This window comes from Styela clava, chromosome 14 (genome assembly GCF_964204865.1).
Source record: "Styela clava chromosome 14, kaStyClav1.hap1.2, whole genome shotgun sequence".
Taxonomy (NCBI): domain Eukaryota; kingdom Metazoa; phylum Chordata; class Ascidiacea; order Stolidobranchia; family Styelidae; genus Styela; species Styela clava.
Genome location: NC_135263.1, coordinates 7,060,308 through 7,079,928, shown reverse-complemented (window position 1 = coordinate 7,079,928; position 19,621 = coordinate 7,060,308). Strand labels below are relative to the sequence as shown.

At 34.6% G+C, this 19,621-nt stretch overlaps 2 protein-coding genes across 2 annotated transcripts; one reads left to right on the top strand and one right to left on the bottom strand.

Moving 5' to 3' along the window:
* Positions 1-1,272: 1,272 nt before the first annotated feature.
* LOC120341023 (uncharacterized) lies at positions 1,273-3,719 on the bottom strand. Its single transcript, XM_039409440.2, has 4 exons — positions 3,337-3,719; positions 2,965-3,096; positions 2,218-2,346; positions 1,273-2,135 (listed from the first exon to the last, which is right to left on the bottom strand). Exons 1-4 carry the CDS (start codon positions 3,645-3,647, stop codon positions 1,412-1,414), a joined length of 1,296 nt encoding a protein of 431 aa, XP_039265374.2. The 5' UTR covers positions 3,648-3,719; the 3' UTR covers positions 1,273-1,411.
* A 4,825-nt stretch (positions 3,720-8,544) lies between these two features.
* Positions 8,545-15,726, top strand: LOC120341371 (uncharacterized). The gene is made up of 12 exons (XM_039409861.2): positions 8,545-8,670; positions 9,184-9,350; positions 10,175-10,394; positions 11,424-11,540; positions 11,910-12,137; positions 12,449-12,568; positions 13,091-13,273; positions 13,530-13,664; positions 14,061-14,295; positions 14,397-14,464; positions 14,780-14,951; positions 15,234-15,726. Exons 1-12 carry the CDS (start codon positions 8,622-8,624, stop codon positions 15,616-15,618), a joined length of 2,079 nt encoding a protein of 692 aa, XP_039265795.2. The 5' UTR covers positions 8,545-8,621; the 3' UTR covers positions 15,619-15,726.
* The last annotated feature ends 3,895 nt before the right edge of the window (positions 15,727-19,621 follow it).

Below are 19,621 nucleotides of genomic sequence, written 5' to 3'. Positions count from 1 at the left end.
TCATGCTCGGTGAGGCGTACGGGATTGTTTTTTGTTTGTGTTAGACTATACGGAAAGGAACACGACATACCTTAGCCAGCAGGTCGTGTCGATCGTATCTAAACATAACTCGTGAAATGCCGTGTTAATCCAGAAAGCTTTGATGTAAAAACAAAGCACTACCAACATTAATGTTTTGAGTACATGAATAAAAAATCATTGTGATTTTCTCACATCTATGATAAAAAAGTTAGAATTTGACTGCAGTTAAGTTCCCTTCTGCAAACCCTATTTGTACACTTTCATGGAATATTGTCAAGACAGCCGAGCAGAACAAATCATTATGTTTTTGCAATGTAGATATGTATATATTGGTAGCGATATTTTTTATTCATTATTATACCCAATAATGGCTGACGTATGAAAAACTTAAATTTTTCATAGTTTCATCTAAGGGTTCTTCACGTCAATATTTACCATATATCCACATCACATAACATAAGTGCATTTACAAATTATGTCATTATTGTGCCACGAACATGTGTGTTACAGTTTATTGTATTACTAACTACTCCACGTGAAAATTGTTCTATAGAATTTACAAATAAACCGTATAATCTGGTCCATTTAAATAGAGAGTTACACATACGCATGTAACAAATGTGATGAGGATTGAAAGCAATTGTGTATTATCTAGCGTTTTTGCATACCTTTCAGTTTACATGAAAACGTGTTTATTTTTTATTTCTGTAAGCCAAATAGTATCATGATTTGGAATATTGAAAAAAAAATTATGTCAAAGAAAGTTTTAGTTTCACCATTGCTATAAGCCCACGATATCAGTCAAAGCGCAGTTTATTCGTGGTTTCATTCTTGCTCTCTCCCGTCATCTAGCCATAGGAATTGCAATCCAAAGTTGGAAAATTTTGATTTGACTCAATGGAGACTAAGATTCGTTTCAATTTATTTACATAATAGTCTATGCATTCTAAAGGTAGAGAATATCTATATGTGAAACTGTTCGATCACTAAGATGATATTTCAACGACTTTTGTTCAAAATCAAATTAACTATATATATTGTGAAATCACTACATCTTACATCAGCTTACTGCGTTCGCACTTTCCGATAAACTAAAGAACCATATTTACAAAAACATATTTCTGTTTATTGAATATTTAACGTATCGGATATTGTATATATTGCACGAGTTGTGATAAAAAATGCGAAAAAAAAAATATATATATAGTTGAATAAATTACAATATATCCTAACAAATAATCCTCATAATTGATGAGTTTTATATTATAAAGTAGATGCCAGGTAATTCAACAAAAACTGAACCTTCATTAAATTGACCGCCATGCCATAATGAGTTCCATCAAAGCTTATAACGTTTCTCGTCAATTTTCGGAAATTGAGAACTGGTAAATTATATTTTCTGGCAAATAGTTCTAACTAACTCAAATGCATACTTATCACAGATTTCATTTCCCTGTTGTTTCAAATAAATTGGCGGCTTCAATAGACCAGCTGAGACAGGCGGTAGTATTATTAATTTAGGCCGAAATATTTTTCTGCCTTGTTCTGATTTAGTCTGACTTGTTGAACTGATATTCCGCACTGCATTGACAACGTGTTGAAGAAATTTACGTTTTACGTGGTTAAAGTTACAATCCATATGTAGTCCTACGCTAAGTAATATTGCTGTACCTGGCTTGTTTTGAAGCTTATTTACTAGCGCCAGCAATTTTTGTAATCTATTCACTTTATAATAATTGAAAGTATAGGCGTTAAATGGCGCATCTCCTTTTCCGCCACATAACAAATTTGTGTTTTCTATATCATCGAGTGATGTTCCTTTAAAACGACACTCTGGCCAATAAAATTGATCGTATCCAATGCAAAGTTGTTTCATTTCTTTTGTCATATTTTTCGTAAATGCCCCTTTCCAGCGATCGTCCGTGATTGTCAATATAAAAGCTCTAAACATTTTTCTTGCGAATGAATCTCCGACAAAATATAGTTCAGTCAAATTTGCTTTCTGAATTACTTCGCATGCAGCTTTAGCAGAGTAGTTTTGTGGCTTGCATCTGATATCGGAAGGTATCCATTCGCTAACTTCAGCGTGAAGAATTTGTCTCATGTCGACACACCTGTTGAAATAAACCATAGAACTTAATAATCACAAGAAAAGGCACTGTCTCTCATTTAATAAAGCGAAAAAAATTTCAATACCTTGTGCATCTACAACTGCCTGCTACACATTTCCCAGAGTCATAGTCACTACAACAAGATTTATCGCTGTTAGCATTGCACCAGCTTCCAACGTACGGCCAACTCGAATTTTCGAGTTTTGTCTGTAACCTATAAAGTAGAATAGTTTACAATTAATAATAAACTTGAATGGATGATGACATGCAAAGTCAAATTTCAAAGTCTCTAATATTTCTACGATTTTTTTTCAAAATTCAACACTCTCTGCAGTAAGTCGCCCCGTCAGGCAAGTGCAGTTTTAAGCACCTTGTGGCGTCTGAAGCTGTCGCAAAACCATGGCGGGATTTCCAAACCATGGTCGCTATGGTCAAACTACAGCGGCTGACTTTTTAGCTGCCACAAACAAATGGCGTGAGGCGGGTACCACGGCAGCAAATTAAAAACCAATGGCGGGTAAAATTGTGCTGTCACAACCAAGGCATGTAGGCTGTAATGGCAGGACTGCCCCTGATGGTGACACACTTTGGGTAAGTTGGAACATTTTCTTTATGGATACAGTTTTGATGGATTTGGGGTTAGGTTTCAAGTTTAAGATAATATAATTCAGCATGATAAGCTAAAATCTGACTTTGTGAATATACCGGTAATAGCGCCATAAAACCATGCCAAGAGACGCCGCGGTTCGTTCGTAGGCAGGAGCCTCCATGAAGTGGTAAGAACTGCGCCTCCCTTTTGTAGCCTCTATCTAGGATGTGAAACCGTGCTTACCGACGAAAACCACAGCTTTCATCGTCTCTCCACATTTTTGATTGAATTCCTTTCTCTTTCCTATATTGCTGAATACGATCGCCAATCTTTTTTCCTATTGGGTTATAGTAGCCTGAAGAACTATTATCAGATCTGTAGAACATAAAAAATAGAACAATTGAAATAACAATATCAATATAACAATATCAAAACCTAAAGATCAACAATAATTAATTATTAACATAAAACAATAGTTCCTATATCTTAGTTTGACTAAAATTCGAAATTGATTAAATATTTCGACTTTTGGGATCCATCAATTATTACAAAGTTTGCTAAAATTATCTCAACGAAGTAAAAAATCTTTGAGTTTTCTATAACGCCTGAACTTACATGGGTAGATCAGCCTTACGTATCCATCTTCCATCGGTTAGATTTGACAAAATATTTTCACATGTCGGCTTCAAGTAATTTAGACCAGAGATATCAATTTCATGCAAGTTGGCCTCTTTGAATACACTATTTGCACTGCGTTCTCGAATGCTTAGATACTTCTCTTTTCTAAAAATTGGTTTTATTTTATAATACCTATCAATAGGCGACGAAATTATAACAACAATAACCGCGCAGCACAGAAACAATATACCCCAAAATCGACGACACGAACTAAAACTTTGAGAATTCTCATTTCCATATAAATCCATTCAGAGATCACAGGTAGGTTCGTATAACCGATATGCTTCCAGCACTTCTTCAAAACATTTGGGTATTGAATGTTTCGACGCGCCATTCGAAGTAATAAAATGAACCCGGGGCGGTTCCTAGTGATAGTCATCGTTGGATCGTAATATGCTGTGACAATAAAACGTAATTGAATTGTATTAACGACCGCTTACGATGATTACTCATCAGATGTCTTCATTACCACTTGACGTCTAATAAAATACAATCTATTTATTCTCATATTCAACCATCACATGAGGATAGAATTTAGACATTTTACTTGAAAAAATTGTTGGTCTATTTTCGATTTACCAGTTACGCGATACAATGTTTTCGTGATTATTTTGCTTTCCTAAGAAATCACAAAAACATGCTATGATTCATATAAACCGCGAACTATAAATGCGATTTTTTTCACGTTGTTTTGTACAATAAATAAAAACTTGGCACTACTTAATAAATCTTGTTCTACTGCTTGTGTCCTCTTTCGTCGTTGGGTATTGACCTGCAGATTTTACCCTATAGAGCAGTGTTTCCCAACCCGAGTCCGCGGTCTCAAATGAGTCCGCAGAGCATTTGGATGAGTCCGCAACGAGCCAGAAATTCACTGCGGACCACGAACGTTTTTGCGAAACTTAACTATCAGCAGTTATGATTTACGTTAGAATTTACATATAAAGCAAGTTTATTCACATAACATAATTGCTGGATAATGAGTAGGGCTGGGCATATATTTGAATATTCAACTATTAGAATAGCAATTTACTATTCGAAAATTTGGTAACAGGTGACGCGACAGTTCACTTGCGCATTGCTTAATCAAACGATGGGACTCACTTGCGGATTTCCGACGAAAACACGAGTCTGCACACGTATCCATAGATGGTGTTTTTCGCGAGTTCGAACAACGAGGAAGAATTTTTTTTCTTCTGGTAGGGGTCAATTGTGGCAACCCAAATTTTTTAAATTGAAAAGCGGCAATACAAAATACTAAAAATAAAACGGGGAACACCATAATTTTTTTTATCCGTGGAACAAAAAAATTCCATAGGTGCAATAGCATACAGGTGCAATTGTCATAGGTTCAAATGTACGTGGGTTCAAATGTAATGGAACCATTTGCTTTACTCCCTCCACATTGGTACGTACAGTACCCGCCGTAAGTGTTGTACGAACAGCTCAGATTTGTCGAATTCACAAAAATAAGAATTAAAACAAACTATAATCGGGCAATTTGCCACGCATTTTATGTTCACGGATTGTCATGATATTTTCTGAGTAGTATTGCTTTTATTTCGTCCAGACAAACCGCAGATTAAAAAGATCACATAAAATTAATAATAAAGCAAGGCAATGAATATGTATTTTTGATTTACTAATATATATACTTTAAATATATTCTTAAAAAGTACTAAATCAAGTTGTACTTTCTGATAATTTATAGCAGATAGTCGGATTTTTCTAACGGCGATAACAAATTCGCAAGATCGCAAAAAATATGTATCAAAATTAAATATAATCGGGCAATATATTCTCACATTATTATGTTTGCAGATTGCCGTGGCATTTTAAAGAAGTAATGCTCTCATCCTGTCGTAACCCGTCGACTCAACCGCGAGTTACCATGAACACAATTAAAATAAAATAGAAAGACATTTTAAATTCTCGTCGTTGTCATGGATTGAATATTGTGCCGTTAAAATTCTGTTGTGTTTGGTTTTATTCACTTCTTCACACAGAGTACGGTTGCAATAAACGCACCTTGAGTCCGCAAAGGAAAATAGTCCGCGACCAAAAAAGGTTGGGAAACGCTGCTATGGAGCGATAGAAAGTGTTCGCTTTTAGGCTTCTTTTCCTATATTCAATAAATAAAATTTAATTTTTCACAGGAATTTTTGCTAAGAAATCAGTTGCTGCTTTCCGCTAATGGCAACTAAAGATTCCTAACTATGTCAGTGTTTGTTTTTGCTTTTTCGATCATTTGCGAAACAATTGCGATCACCATTAAGCTCATTATGTTTGATTATATTGAACCAAGTTTTAAATAAACTTTGCAGCATGAAAGGAAAATGGCAGCAATATCAGAAATTTCCCATTTTAGCACTGCCATACAGAATAAAATTTTTCATTACTCTTGACCCCCGTGCCCCGATCGACAGGCCTATCATACTTAGTTAAAGTGGTACTTGGAGCGCGCGCTGGTCATTTTTGTGAGTCACAATAATTGAAAACATATTTATTTTCTGTTCAATTAATCATCCTATCAGATTCATAAAATTTATAAAAAAAATATTGCAAAATTAGATGCATTTAATTGTAACAAAATAAATCCCGAAATGGGATAGTATTATAAGGTAGATTAAATCAATGTATGAACAATGCAAAAGGAAAAGCGTCATATGCTTGATCCATGTATTTACATACTTGCTTTAACTACAGGCGCCAAGCTCGATTAACGCTAACTTTTTCATCAACTTAACAGTATCTGTGGCATATTGTAAACAAAATACCGTAACGAGTGCGCGGTGGTTCTCAACGACGTCAACAAACATATTTTATCAATGAGAATTACTCTTCATCAATAACGGGATAATTAACACGAATGCGGTGTGGTAACTCGTGTACTTTCGTATCTAGAAATAAAATAGTAAACAGGGTTTTCGGTGTTGTTGTTATTTTTAGGGATAAAGTGAAAAAACGACAAGTTTTAAAGGAGCCGATTAAGATGAATATACGAGTAATGTGAAAGAGGAGTTTAAATAGATGAAAGATTTCCGAGTTTGGATTCTGTAAACGATTTTTAATAATAATTTTTGGATATATCATGACGCAGACTTGAAAGCAACCGCGTGTTTTTGTTTGTATACCTTTTTGTGGCGTTTCAATTTAAAATTGTTTCAAAAAAACAATATTTTGACAACGCATCAAAATACTTTTTTTTGCCAAATATGATTACGTGTAGTTGATATTCATTCGTGGATTACAAATCTAATTACTTGAAGAATCATTCAAAACATATGTACACTATGACGCTATCACCCCCGTGTGAAAAAATAACAGTTATATTTTATTGTGGTGATTTTTGCGTGAGAAATGGGACTTGGTTATAAAATAGGTAGAATAAATTTTACTTACCATACTTTTACTACGATACCTTTTTCTAATAGTGGTATTTTAGACGTGGATGCGTTGCCAATTGACGTGTGCTGAGTTTTACCTTGTCAACACGTTAGATTAGATAGAAAGACCAGTAGCTGATTAATTATATTAAAAGTTTTCAGATCAGATTAATTATAGGAAGGAATTTGAGGGAAATTCCCGCTGGTTTCAATAGAAAGATATTGCCTTGAGCAACTATTGTGTTTCAAAAATCCGTCGTATATACAATATGATTTATGTTATTTTTGTTGTACGAACTTAGCCGGACGATTCTGTTCAAGTTAATATTACTTGCTGATAATAACTGATTCATAAGCTCATTTCGGGTGGAGGTTAAATTTTTTCACAAATAATTGCATAATGAATTGCAACAATATTCGATATTTCAAACTTCGTGATAATAGCGTATAATTCCAAAAATATAGAATCGCCTATCCGATTCGGTACGACCTGAGCAACTTGCACACGGTTGCTTCTCGATAGTAGGAAACTTGATTCGACGCTAATTTTTGAATTTCGAAATTAAAAATAAATTGAGCAATGTTAGCAGGACATATAATTTATTTTAAGCCCCGTTTATTAAATTCTTCGCGGTTTATACCAATGAAATATGAGATAAAATATGGGTTATATTATGATCCTTATCGTGGCGGATTAGGTCAATTCGTGTTATGATAGTAAACCGTGAAATCCGGGTACACGGACCCGTGTCAATTTGAGTAGGTATTGTCCTCGTTGGAAAATTGCCATCGAAAAAATCACCATAAATCATAGACTCAACTTAGATAATTTAAGCAGTAGTGATATAGTCTATCTCTGGGACAGGCTAGATAAAACTTCTCAAGTATGTCATATTTTTGTTTAAAAACCCACCTTGACTACGCTAACAAATATACATTTTAATGTGATTTATCAGGTATAGGTATTTTTGATATCAAAATTAAGTTTGTATATTAGCGAAAACGTAATTTCTTTTTTTTTTAATAATTCAGAAATTAAAAAAGTAATGAAACGAAACAAGTGCACGACAGTAGAAAGAGCCTACTTAATGCAATATTTTATACGGCAAGACATAATCAAGAAATCGCTATTTGTTTTATGGTTTCATGTTTGTGAGGTCATAAAGCGATGTTGAGTATATCTTGTTTCTATTTTTTTAGTTACAAAGCTCAAAATAATTTACAGTTGTCAGGGCAAGACGAACATTAGTTCGAAATTTTTTTTCTCATATATATGATATCACACCACCCCCTAGATTCCATTGTTATTATTTGGTATACTTTGCGGTGAATAATAGTAGCATCAATCTTTTTCAATTGATATCTATTGTAACAATTTAAACTCAATATTGAAGTAGTTGCTATTGTCAGTCTTAACTATGTTTTAGTATAAAGTCCAAGTTGTGTTTTTCTCGTGGTTATATAACACTTGTGGCTAAAAATACCCTCCGATCAATCTGAAATGTTTAGATACAGATACACTCGAAAATTAGCTAGTTCAGAATTACTAAACTATGGTTCAGAATAAAATAATATGTGGAGTTGCATCAGTTGTAGGAATCTAATCTTGTGCTGGAATAAAGGTGCGGTTGATGATCAGTGGTTTGCCTGTTTGGGAACGTGAACATGCAAATGCGGAACTTTGTTTAATTCATTTTCTTGTTGTAATTCTACTACAATAAATTTTGAATCTTAGTTTAAAGTACATATACAAGTACCAGTTTATTCAAGTTGTTTTGCTTGGATGAGTTAGAGGAATAAGTGCAATTAATCAGAAAAAGTGGATATAATCTGACGATGAGCGGATGGTACGCATGCCTCTTCACCAGTTTCTTAATTACAATAGGTCAGTATAAGGCATATTCAGTGTAAGATATAGAAATAAGTAATGCTGATCAATAAGATAATTTGTGTCAGCTTATTTACATTTGTCTAAATCTAGATATGAAGTGATACCAATAAAAATATGTAATAGTCATTCGGATTTGAAATTGAGGACATCTTTGGCAATGAACGTTTGAACAAAATGTATGTTCGAATGATCATGTATAAGATTGTTAGTATTACTAAATTGCTATAACTCACGCCTACTTAAATTCTTTATTTTATTACGATTAGGAAATTGTAACTTTTATATACAAGTCAAGAAAATTTGAAATTAATTTGTCGATGTCAGCAGAAAATGATTATGGATTCAGCTCAGACACATTAATCTAGGTCGAAGTTTTACCAAAACAAGTCGTTGTTTAAGTATAGCATAAGGATATAAACCATTGTTACATTAGGGACGAAGTCTTGAAAATTATAAAAATGTTTGGTTTACCAAACAACTTGTTAACAATACATCCATTTTATGCAGGATTAGCGCAGGAAAATACAGGATCAAGTCTTCCGGTTTATTCGGAATGCGGTGGAGCAACAGCGGCTTTAGAGGGGCGGATAACATCTCCTGGCTATCCAAACAATTACGAAAATAACTTGCTCTGTCTATGGACTGTCAAAACATCAAGAAACATGATGGTTGAGGTATGTCTTTATATAGATTAATTGTTGTTAGTATATTGAAATTATAGCGACTTTAAATATTATATCTCAGCAAAAGAAGAAATTAATAAAGTGTCAAAATATAGCGATATAAATCAAATAAGTATAAAATGAAAAGAACCATTAAGTGATGACATTAAATCGTAATTCTATAATATAATTCAAGCCTTACGACTGGTGGTCTCCGGACAATTGGCCACCAAAAACTTACAAATCAGTTTTAAACACCGATAATACAATGCACCAAGAAGCAGTTATATATTTTCCAAAATAGGCGATATATTTAATCATTATCCCTATCAGGTCATAATCGAGAGGATTGGTATTGAGAATTCACAGAATTGTCAATACGACTATATGTCATTTACATTTGCTGGAGAAACAGCAAGAAGATTTTGCGGTTCATCTGTGGATGATGGAGTCAATCCTTTATCCGGATCTACCCCTTTAAATATTACATTGTCGTCAGATCAAACCATCACCGGAATAGGTTTCAGTGCCAAATATAAAGGTTCCTATAGCATGAAGAAGAGCATGTCTTGCTTTTCATACTGATCGATGCATTTCAGTATTTAGATTGTATTAGTGCATGGTCGCCTTTTGCTTTTCATGTGCACATAGTCACCCAATGTCACCTCATGGTAGCGAGTTAGCTTATAAACTAAGTCATACTTAACATTAAAGCAAAGGTTCATAATATAATAGAATATTATTTCGGAAAACGAACAATGTCCAAATCACGTTATTGTACCTTTAACTATCAAAAATATTTATTGTTGACCACATATATTCTCGTCTTTAAATAGGTGCAGTTTTCCTATTTGAACATATCAGAATCCTCACAGTGTTCTGAAGATTATATTGGTTTAGTCTATCATGGGACCTCTGGAAAGGGAGGGCGATATAAAATGTGCGGGTTCGGGGCAGGAAATGCAAAACGAACCTCTGGTTATGGACCGTTTGAAATTGTGTTAAAAACCAGTGTAAACAAAACGACATCTACTGGATTTTCTCTTACATTCAAGGGTGGGCAGGAGTAGATATGAATTGATGTTCCGAATTTAACCTGTTTTATTTATTTTTCAAATGAAGCAAGTTATACGTAGTTGTCCGTGAGTGTTCAAATGTTGTGTGTGTTTCAGCAGGAGCGTAGCCAGAAATTTTCAAAGGGGGGTTCTGAAATTTTTATTTGCTAAGTTTGATCGAAACAGCTATCAGGTCCGACCGATACGGAAAGATGATTTTTTTTTTACATTTCAAAAGGGGGGGGGGGGGGCGACCCGCAAAACCAGCCTCTAGCTACGCCACTGTGTTTCAGTAAAAATTAAAAATTTTACAAAAGAATCACAAACATTTTATGGATTCTTTCCCGTTTTTATGTAGAAAGCCAATTTTATGTATACGACATAAAATCATATATCATCTTTGCAACCAGCTGTTCTGAGCAATCTAGCGATCTTTTTTCGTGATTATTATTTCGAATAGTCGAAATACTGATTAGAAATTGCCGCTAGAAAAAATATCAATAAGATATGTTCACTAATGATGATGAGATATACTGGTGATGATGACCTGTTGTATCTATTTGTGTAAAAAAACATAAATGTATAAATATCTCTATAAATGTAGTTATATTTATAGTCAACGGCATATCATTCAGAATCGTGAGTGTGGATTTGTCACCGGACACAAGACTAATGCATTTAAAGGTCCATGAAACTTCAACAGCATTACAAGTTAACGACAATAGCCGAAATGGAAGCGCGCGTATTTTCCTGTGATAAACCGTCTAAATTCTATATCTCAACTTTACAAAGTTTCAGTTAATTTATGCCATTTTAAATCTTGCACGCTAAATAAATTGTTAGATAAATTCTCTTGCTTTAGATACACGATTGTTAAATCAACCCAATAGATGGGTAGTCTCTATTGCTCATAGACAGCTGCATGTGCACGAAGATAAGCAATATTTACTGTAAAGTAGATGGATAAAACGAACGCTAATAAAAATTTGAAATAATAACACAAATTTTTAATTCTATTATTATCATTCAGTGATAACTCCATGTGCCTCGGAGCCCTGTCAGAATGGTGGAACATGTAATCATTTAAGTTCTACAGAATACCAGTGTGAATGTCAGCCTGGCTACACCGGAACGAACTGCCAAACAGGTACGAAACTAAGCGATATTTTTTGTTTTGTGGAATGTTTCATGCATAACGTATACAAGCAACTAATCAGTGGTGGAAGGCCTACTAAGTTTTGAATGGCCGTTTAGTATGAGTTTATTATAGGATACCACTTTTCTTACGCCCTCGGCCAGGTGAAATGCAGCCCAATAGCGTCTAAACGGGCCGAATGGCATTTAGACCTATTTCAAACTTTGTCTAAGGATGTCTGAGAACATATATCTCATACAAGTTGTTCCATAAATGTTAAACCGGGGAGCTATAGTTGCTGTCCCCTTTTTATCGCTTTTCTATGTGTTGATAACAATGAGATTTTATCTATTTTTTCATTTGAATCATTTTTTATCATAGATATAAACGAGTGTGAAAGCAATCCTTGTCAAAACGAGGGCACATGTGTTGATTTATTAGCAAGTTATCGATGTGACTGCAGGACTGGAATATCCGGTGACCGCTGTCAGAATATAGACGACAAATGTTTGTTTGAACCTTGCCAGAATGGTGCAACTTGCGTCTCTACAAACGATACTTATCAATGTAATTGTGTTGCCGGATACGAAGGCCTTGATTGCGAAACAGGTGATTTTATTCTAAAGCAATAACATCAAATATAATTTTTTTCTATTCATCATGTATAAAAATGTACGGCCAATAATAATAATATAAGTTATCCATATAAGTTTCCCTTTTTTATTTTCCTTTCTTTTCAATTCTGTCATACGAATTGTACGCCATAGATGGTACCATTTCATAATGTCACTTTCTACTGTTTCTTCTACCCTTGATGTTAGTTTTTGTCGAAGGATTAGAGAAACGATTCAGCAATCGTTGCCTGTAATTATTTTTAAGTCTTTTACAAAGATATCGCCAACATCTTCTGCTTTCTACAGAACGGAATGAATGCGTGTCAGCACCATGTTTGAACAGCGGTACATGTTCAGATTTGTTAAATGATTACAACTGTACCTGCTTAACCTCCTTTTCTGGAAAAAATTGTGAAATATACACAGGTACATAAAAATATTACAAACTCAATTTTAGAAAAAATATTTGGAGGTCAATGATACGAATGATTTTAAGTCGAGAGTCTGAACGAATTATTGTAGCAGGGAAACTATATTGTAGTCTCAGTATCTCTTGGCACTTTAGTAGTTCACCATATATTCGACCATATATCAGTCTCCTTGTTTCTGAGTGATTGAGAGTAACCGTTGCTTTAAGCTAATTCCATTAAACAACTATATATTTATGGCCTAAAATTTAGAGGGAAATTGACTACCTTAGTCCGCTAATATTTACAGCGCTGATTCGTGGTTGAAAACCATTTTGAGACGTAACTATATTCAACGTGACTCGCTGGGTTATGAACCTAGTACATTTATACTATGATCGAATGGAAACGGGGTCATGAATTGTTCGGCTCCGAAACTTGTTAAATATTCTAATATATAATATATATATAAATATTCTAATATTTATGAAAATATATTGTTCTTGCCAACATTCCACTCAAAACAATTTTGTGATTTCAGAAACAACAACACAAAGCACTACACAAGCTCCAACCACTGTTGCACCAATTGATTTGTGCTTGGATGGCGGAGAATATAGATGTAGAAATGGAGGAACATGTATAGAAGATGCAGCTAAAAATTTATCTAGTTGTATTTGTGCAGAAGGTTTTGAAGGAGTGACATGCCAAACTAATTCCACGAGTAAGAATGAATAAAATGCGTCACATATATATAATATGTCAATCGGCGAATTGTTTTTGAAGCATCAAAAAAAATAAAAAAATATTTATGAATTTTGCCATTCTATAATTATGTTCAGTTCTAATTTTTAATATACGGGTAGAAACTATGCTAGATATTTGTTTTTGCAATCCATTTCGATACAATTTACATTTAGACTAAATTATTTCTATTGCGTGTTCTTGAATCAAGTGGATCACTCATTCTCTTTTGGCAGACTTCTCGTCATTAATGAAAGCATTGGTTGGAGCATCCGTCGGTGCAATATTTTTTTTGTTGATGATCATGTTTGCCGTCTGCCATGTGATGATGACCGAACGATACAGGAATACTTATCCATATCCGAAACAAGGTTAGTATAAATGTATGTGTGTTCATTTTTTTTTCAACAAATCCTTTACACGTTCTACTGGAAGTCGGGCTCGAATCCGATAATCCAGAGAGCAATTCTCAAATACTTACACACGAGGGTCAAATTGCCACAGCAAATTTTCGGAATCAGATAAATTCAAGGTAACGGGGTCAAAGCCAAATGTATTGAAAAACAACCCAAAAGCTGTTAGTTGAACTAAAGATAGGAACGCATCGGTATTTTCACCCATTGTTGTACTTCTTAATGTGTCTCTCTACGAGTGATACTGTTATTTAACCACCCTCCTCCGCTATATCCGCTGTGGATATATCAATTTTTGGATCCGAAACTGCTGAATTATCCAAACAAAAATTATTTTTTTATCTTCAATATTAGATCACCAAAGAGCCCCACGGAAAAATCTCTCCCACACATCATCAACTGGTTCGCAAACTTACGATGAAAATTCTGATATTCATAAATCGAAACCAACCAACGACATGCAACTTCAAAATATTGATCCTCGAGATGCCCTTGTATCAGATATCATGAGCGGAGTAAGGGAACTATCCGGCAATGGTCCACAGCCAGATGTTGAACTGACAGTGTATCCTCCGGGACTCATTGAACAGTAAGTGGCCTAAATGTGACTTCAACAATGAAGAATTTCTTTTCATGACTTCTGTTATAGAATTACTGAAAAAATCTTTTTCACCATGCATTTATTCACAGAAGTCACCCAGCGCCTCCAGTACTCGCTGTACCTCAACGATCTTCCCGTCTACCAACAAATGTGCCAAGTGAGACAAAAATTTTTTTACCTAATTTCCATCTGTCCGTTCTCCCGATAATAGCTCCTCTGATATCAAAATATTTATGATATTTTTTGGAATCAAACAACTTTCATTGACGGTGTAACTTTGCAATACCATGAACCAATATTAATCTTTTCCTCTGGCAAAAACTTCATTGGCACAAGACCATCCCGACTGGAAACAATATACACATTTGCGGGGCAACAGCTGGATTGTACCTTTCATTTCATGTAAAATAAACACCTAATATTGTATTAGGAAAAGGGTTCTTGCTCAAGTTATTGACTTTCTGCATTGCAGATTTGCAAAAAAATGGTGGGCTTCAAGATGCGACACCAGCATATCCTCTGCCAAATGCTGGATTGCCAATAGAAAATGAGCAACCAAGTTTTGCGCCATTTGTAAATAAAGCAGAAGGAGCACCATTTAAACTTCGTAGAAATGAAACGGGAATCACACCGCGTTCAAGCAGGCAAGTATTTTAGAAATTAAACGAATCAGATTTTTGCTACTTCCCTTGATGAGCTTACAGTGAAAACGATGATCACAATCAAAATGGCTGGGACAGTAGCATTCGATAAAACTGTCTTTACCAAATACTAACAGTTCTCCAAAAACGTGGCGCTGACTGTTACTGCTGCATAGTTTTTTTGAGAGTCACATGTACGTATTGCAAAGCTTTATCCAGTGTAATAACTTGCTTAGAACAAATTATTCACTTTACCTCAACTCTTGTACATTTATACATTCACAGGATCAGTCAGCTGCCATTACAAACTTCACATCTAGCAACTCTTTTTGAAATCCCGGAGAAGATGCCACAACCGAACAGAGCAACTGATTTGCCGATGAAACCAAGAAATTCAAATGCTGTCAAACCTCTAGAAAACCGTCCGCGCAGGAAAAGAATATCAAATCCCGGGAAACGCTCCGACGATCTGGAAGAGTTTCCGCCCCACCGTAATTCAAAGGATGTAATGAACAACTTCGGGAAACAAACAAACAATTGTGCCAAAAATAGAATTTCTTTAGATCCTAGCGCGCTTCAAAGAGACACAAAAAGCAACAGACGACATCCAGAAGAGGAAATTTTTCGATTTAGCACTGGTGGCATGAAAGATGTATCGTTTGGTTTTTAATAACAGCTATGTAAGATTCATAGTATATATAAATGAATCGTGTATGCTACATATCTACTATATTTTTTTTAACTTTTACACAGTTCTACAGCTTCAGTTGTTTGCAGGTGTATTTTGTTCAGTATTAGTATTTGTCGACCTACCTCTGTATTTTTTTAATTTAAATTGTAATACTTTTAATATATTTTACAGATATATATCTAATATGTTTTTTCAGATTGGTATTCAGTTGTTTAAATTAATTTCGAGAATAAACAAATTTTATTTCTTGTAACATGAGTACATCTCAGGATTAAAACCAGTCATTTGAAAGAACATGTTCCTCTGTATACCGTTCGTTGATAAAGATGACAGAAAGTAATACAGCGCATTTTTGGATGAAATATTGCATCTCATAAGATTCATAGAAAGTTTAGGAATAAATAAAAGTAATACCTTTCTGGCAAAAAAATCAATCTTCAACCACTGAAAATTTCAAAGCAATTGGTCCAATGTTCTAAGAGAAAAGCGATTTTTTAATGATGAGGATGACGAAAAACAACAACAACATAATATTGAAACGATCGTTATGTCCACTGACGTGTCCCATAAGACCTATAAACAGAGCTGCTATAACGTCCTTATTTCTAAGATTCGTCCTTATTTTGAAGGTTTAGTCTTAGAAAAAAATTTGTCATTATTTCTAAGAAACGTCCTACTTTTGACTGTGACCTTATTTTTGTTTTATTTTAGAGGTAGAGGTTCTTATACCAGGAACTTAGATTGGTCAATTCGAATGATTGATTTACTAGAAATGATATTAGAACCTCACTGATTGCTACGCGCATTCATGGCGTAATAACAGCAAAAATTAATTACCATGATGACGAAACAATAGCCTACCGGCAAAGATCAGTTCGTGTAACTTGAATCAAAATACAATAGTGAATGAGAGAATTGCAGTTACGAGTAGAATTATTTGATCTGATAGCTTTTATAAGTGTATGAAGGAGTGATACCTACTGATTTAGTTTCGAAGAATAAATAACTGCTGTAGCAAATCTTTTCTAGTACAAGGTATAATTAGACACGGGTCGCACCGGCATGGATACATTTTGTTTTATGTCATTTCGTTCTTTGTTATATTATTATTATGTTTTCAATTTTTCATGATGTCCTTATTTCTGGGTTCGCAAGTTAGGCTAAGCCTAATTGCCTCGCCATGCAGTTTCGAACTATTATGTTTTTAAATAAATTCAACATACTATCCAATCCACTTGTGTGATTAGCCTCGTATTCATCAAATCAAAATTTATTTAGTACGGCATAATACACTTCAAGCCAACCTTAAAGAATCTATTATGACGTCATAACGGATCAATAAAATTTTATGGCGTCACTGTTAGAAGGGGGCATCACAAATGACATAGTCTAGGTCCAGGGGTGCAGCCAGCGGGGGTTACATGGGTCGTAACCTCCCGTTTGGGAAAAATTTTTGTTGTGAAATTTCTTCTACAAAAAGCAACAGCGTCGTTTTACGGTCGCGCATCATGGTTTCGCGGTCAATACGATATTATTCACAGTCAGACTTTTTCGGCTTTACGATATGTTATCATTTTATTGGCACTGATAATGATAAACAAGGATGGGTAATTGTTGATTGCAAATCAGTAGAGCATAGTTTCCTTTCTCTCCATGAAACAGACATGAAACGAATTTATTCGCCGTTATGAGCGCTCAAAAAGAGAGAAGGGTTATAAGCGAATATGAGGACTTTCTTTTCCCGAATCGATAACTTTTATTAATACAAATCACAGCGCATTGAGAGGCAAAATAGAATTTATTAATTAACATTAATTTACAGCGAGTTACGGTTAGGATTTTACCGACGGCTATCGCTAACAGGTATAGAAACGATAAATGTGGGAAATTTCTTTTGTTTTCTTTTTGCACCTATCTAGGTTGAGGAATGGCCAATACCGAATAATTCACTATTTCGAATACATTCGAAATTATTATTTTTGGATATGAAATTTCGAATACTTCGAGAATAAAGTCAAGCTTATCTTATTGTATCGCGGAATTAGCATACAATAAACAATGGAATAACCGTTACCTACAAGCTGGCTACCAGAAAATTTATATCCGCCGATTGCCGTGATATTTTATAGAGTATGCCCTTTTTATTTTGGTAAGTACGAGAGTGCGAATTAAAATTAATTATAATAGGGCACTGGGCAGTTTACCAATAGTTTCATGTCCGCAGATTGCCATGGTATTTTGAGGTTACTTTAATAAAAGTTAACCTTTTTAATTTGCGTAAGACGACGCAAATGTGAAAAAAGCTGTTCTCAGTCATCGATTTGCACAACAGATAAGTCCATACTTTTAACAATCATTATCAAGACGCGGCAGTGTGGCTCAACGGGCTAAGCGTTAAGAATACGCTCACCACCGCACCTCTAATTACTCTGCGTGGGTTCGCAGGTTCGAATCCCATGCGGGGATGGTCATATGGATAAGCCGTCTTATCGCCTTTCCTCTCCCCCGGGTTAAATATGTAAATCCTATTTACCGAAAGTGGGTGGAAGTATAAATTATGAATAAGAAACAAATTATTATAATCCAGCATTTTACCACACATTATATTTCCACAGATTGCCGCGCTATTTTAAAGTTGTATTGCTTTTGTTTTTTGTAAGTACGAAGCTAGGAATCAAAAATTAATTATAACTAGGCAATTACCACACATTTCATGGTCACAGATTGTCGCCGTAACTTAGAGTAGTAACGCATTAATTTATTCGTGTGTCGGCAAAACTTTGAGTTACGTTAAACACAATTAAATCAATACAATAAAATCATTTTAAATGCTGTTATCGGTCATGGATTTGAATATTTTGTCGCAACAGAAAATTATCTTAGTTAAAAGTCCATAGTGTCAACTATTATCATCAAATTACTTTCCTAAAGGCGGGAAATAATATAAATTTTTTTGCGGGAGTGCGAAAATACAAATCAAATATTAATTGTAATAGGGAAGTTTACCGCACATTTTATGTCCACGGATTGTCGTGGTATTTTAGAGTTGTAACATTATTTGTTTTTCGTAAGTACGGAAATAGATATAAAAAATTAATTATAATTGGGCATTTACCACAGCATTTATGTCCGCAGGTTGCCGCGGTAATACTTTTATTTTTTCGTTAGTTGACGCAACCAAGTGTTACGTTAATTAAACAAAATCAAATTAACACGGCAAGGCATTTTAAATACTGTTATTGTTCATGAATTTTAATATTTTGTCGCAACGGAAAATCATCATAGTAAAAAGTCAATACTTTTGACTATCATTATCAAAATTATTTGCCAGGAGCGGGAAAAAGTTTAAATGATTTTTTCTATTAAATCAACTCGTTTTTTGGACTTGAGACAATTTATTGGGTGTGGTAATTTGTAGGGATGGGCCGGGGTTCGGATCCGGACTCGGATTCTAGTCGAATCCAGGCATTTTTTGGACTCGGATTCGATTTCGAGTCCACGTCGTTTTCACCGAGTCTATAATCATTTCTGTTTTTACTAATATACGCCTATGTTTGTACTTTTACCCCCACAAATGTAACTACATACCTCAACTAGTTGAAATTCAAGGTCAGGTATGTAACAATATCACTCGTGTGTATTATAAACACTCCTAATAAAAACGACGACAGATATCCAGATAATATACGGCATGTTAAAAACTATAGATCGCTTATAACAATGATGCGACAGTCGCCTTCAAACTATCTTTCCTTTTCGGTATACAAGTGGTACACAATAAAATATGTATTCGATTCGCGTAAATAAATATGAAACATGCGCAGGATCAACCCAAGGGGGAATCATCTCATCAATAGTTCGATACTTCTTTTAAATCGAGTTTATTACGTGCAATCCTTTCTCTAAAAAGGGAGCAATGGAAGGCATGGAGCGTTTTATAACGTTTACATGAACTACTAATTGCAAGCCTTGTATTGACGAC